Source organism: Ascaphus truei, chromosome 3 (genome assembly GCF_040206685.1).
Source record: "Ascaphus truei isolate aAscTru1 chromosome 3, aAscTru1.hap1, whole genome shotgun sequence".
Taxonomy (NCBI): domain Eukaryota; kingdom Metazoa; phylum Chordata; class Amphibia; order Anura; family Ascaphidae; genus Ascaphus; species Ascaphus truei.
Genome location: NC_134485.1, coordinates 29,206,391 through 29,214,629, shown reverse-complemented (window position 1 = coordinate 29,214,629; position 8,239 = coordinate 29,206,391). Strand labels below are relative to the sequence as shown.

The 8,239-nt window shown below is 41.4% G+C and overlaps 1 protein-coding gene across 2 annotated transcripts; it reads left to right on the top strand.

Moving 5' to 3' along the window:
- Positions 1-312: 312 nt before the first annotated feature.
- Positions 313-8,239, top strand: SOD1 (superoxide dismutase 1). 2 transcript variants are annotated; one of them, XM_075593901.1, is made up of 6 exons: positions 348-470; positions 3,786-3,871; positions 4,217-4,310; positions 5,343-5,412; positions 6,782-6,899; positions 7,914-8,239. In XM_075593901.1, the coding sequence occupies exons 2-6, from the start codon at positions 3,848-3,850 to the stop codon at positions 8,019-8,021; spliced, it is 414 nt and encodes a 137-aa protein (XP_075450016.1). In that variant the 5' UTR covers positions 348-470; positions 3,786-3,847; the 3' UTR covers positions 8,022-8,239. The 2 variants fall into 2 exon arrangements, with proteins under 2 accessions (XP_075450015.1, XP_075450016.1); XM_075593900.1 differs by lacking the exon at positions 3,786-3,871 and having other exon boundaries at positions 313-470.

Below are 8,239 nucleotides of genomic sequence, written 5' to 3'. Positions count from 1 at the left end.
CAATTGGGGGAATGAGACGTACACTATAATTGCATCATTGTAGAACCATAATATTGGTCCACTAAAAGGTAACCCTACCAACAACACGCGTGAATTGAGTGGAATGGAACCTAACTTGAATGGACTCGCACACCCCCACCTTTCTGTCTAAGCGGCCTATCGCTATCCTCATTGACAAGTGACTTATACCTTGCGGTGACACCATTGGTCAGTCTCCGGGGCGGAGTAACACAGACCTCAGCTCCTATTGGTCAGACGACCCATCACAGAAGAACTTGGTCCACCCGTAACACCTTGTACATTGTAGCAGGCGTGGCGCATTGTGACGTCACAGAGGGTTATGTAATAGCGCGGCTGGTCACGTTCTGCTCACATTGCTGGCCGAGTCTTGCTTGATCATGGTGGTGAAAGCGATCTGCGTGCTGAAGGGGACCGGGGAGGTGCATGGGGTCGTGCGATTCGAGCAACAGGCAAGGATCTCTCCACGTGTACCTAACGTGTTGTGCCAACGGAGCCGTGCCACTTCAAGGGCACCGAGGGGGTTTAACACGGTGTTTCTGCTATTGCTGCCTTGATTTGCCTGTACATTTGTTTGCATTTTGGTATTATGCCACTGCTATGTTAATGTGTATGCATGCTAATATGCTGCCGTTTGTAGCCTGGTCTTCGTCCTGTGTTATTTATATTTATTTGAATATATTTTTTTAAATCATTTCCCGTTGCTGGTGTTGTTCCCTGCCCACTCGTGGCACAGTCTGATTACTAATCCACTCAATTCCACCTGCCGCGTGTTTAAATCCTTGTGCACATCTCCCTTTGCATGATTCCCATTGTCTCTCCTTTTTGTTTTCCTTTATCTCGCCTCCATCTTGGGCTGTGAAAGGGTGTGTGTAATTTCCACGTTTCATTTGGACTGGTAATAGCTGTCAGTATTTTATTGTTACCATGCGAGGGCTGTATGTTGCGTAACTCGGGTGACCTGCTGTATTGGCTTCTGTCCACTACACCTCAGTGGACTTGACGTTGCTATATGGCGGTATATCCTTGGCTACAGGCCTTGTTGAAACTCCCTGCACTGCATACTTTCCTATTAAAACCCTGCAGCTCCCGTTCATGTAATAACTTCAATTACAGATCCTCATATCTATCACACACACACACATACACTGGTTTAGTTTCCAGCATTTATTCACCGACCGAGGAACTTGCACATATTTTGCAAGGTGTAGTTTAATTTGGCACTGGATGGGTTAAAACTGTAGGTTTATCCATCATTGAAAGGATTAACCCTGATCCCCCTAATGCAAATATCACCACCTGGATTTTCTGGGTACATGAGGAGCCTGGCACTTCTGCATGCATAAGGGTTTATTTGAGGTGTGTGTAAATAAAACATACATACATTCATTTCAAACCTTCTCCAGATCCTGCAGGATCCGTCTGTAATTCACAAACACTGCTGTTTTTTGTGGGTTCCTCCTCAGATACTGCTGGGTCCATGCATAATGTATACAGATACGGCCTGTGTTTACTGGGACGTCTAGCCAAAAAAATGCACTTTCAAATTAAATAAACACTCATGATTCCAGGTTTTACCTTCAGTTTGACCAACTATACTCCATGGGGAAAATAGATCATGTAAAATATACAGATATATTCATTATTGGGGTGCAGGTCTTCAGCAGTACTGTAAAACAAATGTATTATACATTAAAATTTACAGTTGGATATGTCTGTTCTTTAACTTGCAATTAGTTGATATCCATTGACGGTATTTACAGGTCTCTTGACCAATAAAGTAACATTTTAATAGCTGACTGAAGCTCACTGCCCTTAACAATGAGGCTGTCTTTCAGTGATTGAAACTGACAGACAATGTAGTGTTGCTGCAAGAGGTTTGCTTGGCCTCTGGGCTGGTTGCTATGGGAATCCCGGGGGGTTGCTCTTTGGACCTTGGCTGACCTGATGACATTGTGTGGAAAGTGCAGCACTTTGCATCTCACAGGAGAGGCCCACAGTTAAACAGCATCATGTGACCTACCTTAAAGCCACAATCACTGGCCCTCTTTTTTTTTTTTTTCCTGTAGTAGGCTTGGGGCAGTGGGTTATTTTCAGCTCTGGTGGTCCCTACATACTTGGTCTTTAGTGCCAATCTTGTCCTCCCCATCTTGGCAGAAACAAAATGGCTGCCAAACTGCAGGACCATAAACAAATTATGTTGCAGCTTCCTATTGGCTGACTGCTAATGCCATCTTTAAAAAATAAATAAATAAACAGGAAGAGCAGTGAAAACTGTAAATGGCGGCGGCGTTGAAGGGTGGAAAAGCCTCCCAGGTGCTTGATGTATATGCTATTAAATATGCCCTTGTCCCTGGTTCACCTTCTTCCTAGCAGGGACTCCTCTCTAATACTTGCTCCACTTTCCTTTCAGTAGACGGGCACGTGCTCTTTCTGCAGCCTGGCTAAATGGGGGCCCTGTGTCCATACAGAAGCACTGGCACAATTTGGAGACCCTTCATGAGGGTTAAGTGGTTGAGTTCCCTATGACATGACTACCACGTCATGAGGTCTGGCCCTCCAGGGATCCCGTGACTTGTAGCTATGTCATGGGCTTTATTGCTCACTTTTTTTCTTCTTTCCCTTCTGTGCTCCCTTGGAGCTCTCGGGTGGGACCGGGAACATTAGAGGAGACAACTGTCATCAGTGACACCACGATCACGTGGAGTAGTCGTGATAGTGACGTGCTGGATGGGCTGTGGCACACGAGTTTAAAGTGGGGCCACTAAAATGCAAGCACATGCAAAATATTATGACACAAGGGCCTCTGATAACATCAGATATTGGGCAAAACACAATATTTTTTGACGGTGCAGGTGGAAGTACCAATCCAAGATAAATGGTATCTATTGGTTAGCCCTAAAATAGTCTGGGTGGTTGTCCAACAGAAGGCGTTGGTGTCCCTGCATTAATTACATAGAGCTGCCTGTTTACCAGCATCTTATCGAAAAATATACTATCCCTTAGTTACGGGCTCGCACTGTTTTCTTCTGCACTGAGTGCAGTGTATTTCAACTCTGCTGTCAGTTCTCTAAATACCAATTTAAAGTACCTCCCAAGCCCTTGGCATTTATCCTCTACTTGCACAATTTAGTCTGTTTGACACAGTAGTGTGTGTGCTACCGAGAGCTGCATATACAGTATATATGCGGTGTGATAAGCACTTGGTGATAATGATAGGAACAAAGCCATATGAGTTTTTTGTTGTAATCACGAAAAATGGGCACATATTTAAGTGTGAACACATCTTCAGTAGATATTTTGTAGTCTTGCTATATACTGTAAATTGCATATTTGCTCTGTAACTGTGACTCAGCATATTTTTTTTTTTTTTTTAACAAATAACAAAGGTTGTCCTTTTATTTCCCAACTGCTTTTCAAATAGTTCAGTTGACTGCGACTCTATGCTCTCCTCAGATTACTGATTTCTGAGGCTATATTATAAGCGCAACGCCTAGTATAAATACTTGCTAGTCTAGATCGTATGTTTATTTGAGGTGCATGCCCAATTTAAACAGAATAATGTTACGTGAGCCTTGATTTTATATTCCTCTTGGAGATAACCCAATCTCTCTCTTTGTGTCTCCAAAAAAACAACGCCTCTGGTTAAATGGCACAAACTTCAATTCAACACAGTATTGGACTGTAGCGTGCATGATTTTAACTTTGAGTACAATATTGTTATGGATAGTTATTTTTCAAGTGTTTTTTTTTTTTTTTGCCTCAAGAACAGGAGAACATAAAAATAAAAAAACGCTCTCGTGCCGTCCCTGTTAAGAGCATCAGTGATATGGCTATTTCTACAATACAGAAGGTACTTAGGGCCCTGCTTACATTCACAGAGGACATAATGGCCAGTATTGGAACAAAAGGTAGTGGCTTCTCATTGTGGGGTGGACTATGGTAATGCCGCATTACTGGATCTATTAAGATTTGGTGTTGGAGTCTTTGATAGCATGGCGTTTGGTCTACACTGGCTTTCTACAAATGCTATTTGGTGTCTTTACAAAATGCTATATCCCAAACACTGTTTTAGCACTGTTTTTTTGATGTAAGTTGTTTAGAAGACTAAACATGATAGAATCCCATAAGTTGCTCTCGAACCTCCTGATCTAAAATAAATATACTATGCAACTTAATTTTATAACTTTATGTGCAGGATGATGAACCAGTCACTGTTGAAGGGTGTATTGAGGGGCTGACTCCAGGACAACATGGCTTCCATATCCATACTTATGGCGATAATACCAATGGTATGACACGTATTGATTGTTGGATTATTTCCCTATTACGGTGAAAAATACATCCAGAAGTATGTCCACTTCAACGTAGCAATCCATTGCGGGGGCATGTTTGTCTCACCTACTGTATGTGTATTTCACCATGGACAAGCTCTGTTGCAAATCACTGTGCTGTAAATGCAGTTGCCCCAAAACAGTCTGTCTATAATTCTTCCCTTTTCTCTGTACGGGTTACATTTCAGTGTAAACGCGTACTGTGTATTTAATTTGATAGGATAGAAGAACAAAGTTCAGCAATAGTGCTCAAATGACCATAGAAAAACAGTTTATATAACATCCATAAGGTATTTCTTGATTGAAGAATGAAGGTAAGACAGGCAAATCCCAATTAAGTGAGTATATGGTATATAGGTGAGCGTAATGTATTTGACATATCTCTAGGGGTCCTAGGAGTGCTGTAACTGGAGAATGATTGGCTCCACTACATCACACCTAATGAGGACAATGTCACACACGCTTGCAACCACCTTATTGTACCTCCCAATATGATAAATGGTGTTGAACTCACATGAATGAAGCCTGTATTCTTCTTGTCTTTGGGGCGTGCATCCATAATGGCAGTAGATCAGTAGAGATTCCGCACGATGCAGAGTAGCAGAGCACAGCCATGCAATGATCAGGATCTCAGCAGTAGAGAAAGAAGTTTTTTAATTTAGACACCATGGTGCAGACAGGAATGGAGGGTAGCGCCACACAGGCGTGAAACGCGTAAGAGCTACCCTCCATTCCTGTCTGCACCATGGTGTCTAAATAAAGAAGTTTTTTACTCTACTGCTGAGATCCTGATCATTTGTATGGCTGTGCTCTGCTACTCTGCATCGTGCGGAATCTCTACCTATTTAATTTGATAGAATGCATTTGCTCACAACTCTCTGCTTAATTTCAGTGGGACTTTAAAAAAAAAAAAAAAAAAATTATGCATACATTTTTTCACATTTCCGTATTCACAGCCACAAGTTAAATCTATGTCCTGTTTTTTTGTAGGTTGTGTAAGTGCAGGTCCACATTTCAACCCAGAAGGCAAGAAGCATGGTGCACCACAGGATCAAGAGCGGTAATACAAAGCTTTAGGTTTAATTTAACCCACCTCCTTAATAATGTATAAATATTTATATATTATGTAAATGGATGGGGGAGGGGATTTCTCTAGAGCTGATCTGTATTATTCTCTGCTCTGGGGCCCTTCCAGTTTCAGAGCAATTTGGCCTTTAACAAGCAACAGAGAAGCCAAATGCTACTCCAATATGACAAAAATACACAGTAAAATACTTGTATATTCTCTTGAAAAAGGGTCATTTAGTTTAACCATTTGGCCACAGCATTATAAGCCTGTGAGCCACGACAAGGCAGACCCAGTTCACAGGTCCTAACACTACTAGATACAATGAGTAGGTCTCATTCCACTGGGTATAGATCCAATGTTGGTCTTTCTCCCTCCTAACAGAGGTAAATGAGAATTTTAATCCTAATAGAGGTACATTAGTATTTTATCTGGTAGTGTTAGGACTTGCGAACAGGGTCTGCCTTGTTGTGGCTCACAGGCTTACAACGCTTTGGCCAAAGGGTTAAACTAAATTACCCTTTTTCAAGAGAATATATAAGTATTTTACTGTGTATTTTTGTCATATTGTATGTAGCATTGGGCTTCTCTGTTGCTTGTTGTATACATATGCCACGCTCAATAGCTCTCCTTTTTGACACTTGTATACATGTATATTTTGTGGGGGCTCAGGGGTTCCCAAAATGAGCTTGCTGGGTTTCTGTGTGTTTGTCAATTTAGCCTTTAGTTGCAGCATAATATTAATTTGCCTTTTGGGAAATCCGAACAGCCTCTTGGTCAGCCGCACAGTCGGTAGGAAGCAGCAATGTTGTCAGGGCATGACCTCTGAGCTTTCTATAGGATGACAGACGGCCATCTTGTTTTTTGTTCTGTGGCATGCACGTACATTTCTGGGGGCGGAGCAATTAGTGGACCTGAATGTGATTTGGTGCCAGAAGATGCCCCTTCTCAATTTTTTTTTAAAATAAACCTTTGTGGGGATTGCTGTTTTAATTCTTAGTGCTGTTACTTCTATATTAATTCTGAGACAGGAATGAATAGTTCGTAAAATATCCCTACATCTGAACAGCATTAATTGTCAATATTGAGATTACACTGTAGGAAGCAGGATTTTGTCCGACAGTAAGTAACCTGCCAATTCTTCAGTTGGTTCTTGCCAACTAAAGACTTTCTTCTAGATCATAACAGCTGAGTGTGTATATAGTGCCTATTTTCATCCATCTGCAATAATGAAATGCATAGACAAAAAATTATTTTTTACTTGCAATATGGAGTATATTCTGACGCCATATTTAAACCAGTCCATTACATTGAGGTTCAAACACCTTTTTTTGCCACCTTGAGTAACTTGTATTTCATGTAGGCATGTTGGAGATCTTGGAAATGTGACTGCAAAGGATGACGGCGTGGCTGATTTCAAGCTAACAGATTCTTTGATTTCCCTGAAAGGGCCCTTTTCCATTGTTGGACGTACTGCGGTGGTAAGTTCCTCCATTAAATATTTTATTCTGAAATACCTTCAATAAACAGCTGAAGAGAAGAACCTTCCAGCATAAATACATGGTACAAAAATGGTAAACCTGGCAATGATTAGCATTGTGGGTCATAGACCCTCGGGATGGTAGTGTCCTCTGTTCTGCTGCCAGAGTGGACTAAATTTGCTTTGGCCCCTCTTGTAGCAAAATATTATAAAAGTAGAGGTGAGCAAATGTGTTAATTTGATGTGCGTTTTTTTTCCCCTTCAGTTGTAACCTATATATTTTATTTTTTTTAAATCTCCCCCCCCCCCCCCCCCCCCCCATTTCTAGTTGTCAGTCCTAGCCCAGTGACTTCTTGGGCTCTATCCACCTCCTTTGCTATTTAAGCACTGCAAGGGTTTATCTTGTGGTTACCATTTTTGTCCTGTGGTGATTGTTTCCAGAGGTGTGACCTTTGCATATCTATTGGCACTTAGCAGCAGTCCAAGCTTCCTTTCTCTCATTCTCCCCCCCCCCCTTCTTATGTGCATCAATACAATCTACACTAAGTAATTGGCTCAGTTGCCGATCCGTTCTCCTGTGATCGATCGGAGTAGTGTATTCTGCAGTCAGTGGAATGCATATTAATGACACTCAGACCATTAAGATCATGTGACCAGGCAGTCACTAGATAATATTGAGCTTGTTATCTGCTAGAGATGGGGTATTGCTCAGGGTTGTGCCATAGCCTGTTTCAGAAGGGAATATGACTTTGTAAATGGTTACTATAGAAACAAAAGGCTTGTTACACTATATAATACATTCAATGTCATTAAGAGTTTAAAAAAAAAATGCTACAAGTATTTTCTCATAGTACAGAATGGATTTATTTATTTAAAAAAAAATCCTTTTGTAGGATATTGCTTGGTCTGCAGCTTTTAATGGGGCACTATGCAACAGAGGGATGACTAAAACGCAGCTGTTTTGCCCTCCTTGCGTTTAACCACCAAGTAATCCCTATTTCCTATTCTGTTTCAGATCCATGCACTGATAGATGATTTGGGCAAAGGTGGCGACAACGAGAGTCTGATTACTGGCAATGCTGGTGGTCGCTTGGCTTGTGGAGTGATTGGGCTTGCTCAATGAGTTTCTGTTGTGGCACATGTGTCCAAAAGCACTTTGTGTGGCATGGCTTCACTATCCATGCAGCTCAACTGCCGTAGGTTTAAAATCTATTTGTAAAGCTGTTCTGTTGGTGATCAGCTTTCGGTATGCTTCTTTTGTTCACCAGGTTGAATATGCCAATGTCAGCAATTCATACAAATGACTGGATAATTTTATATAAAAAAATTGAAACCAGTGTC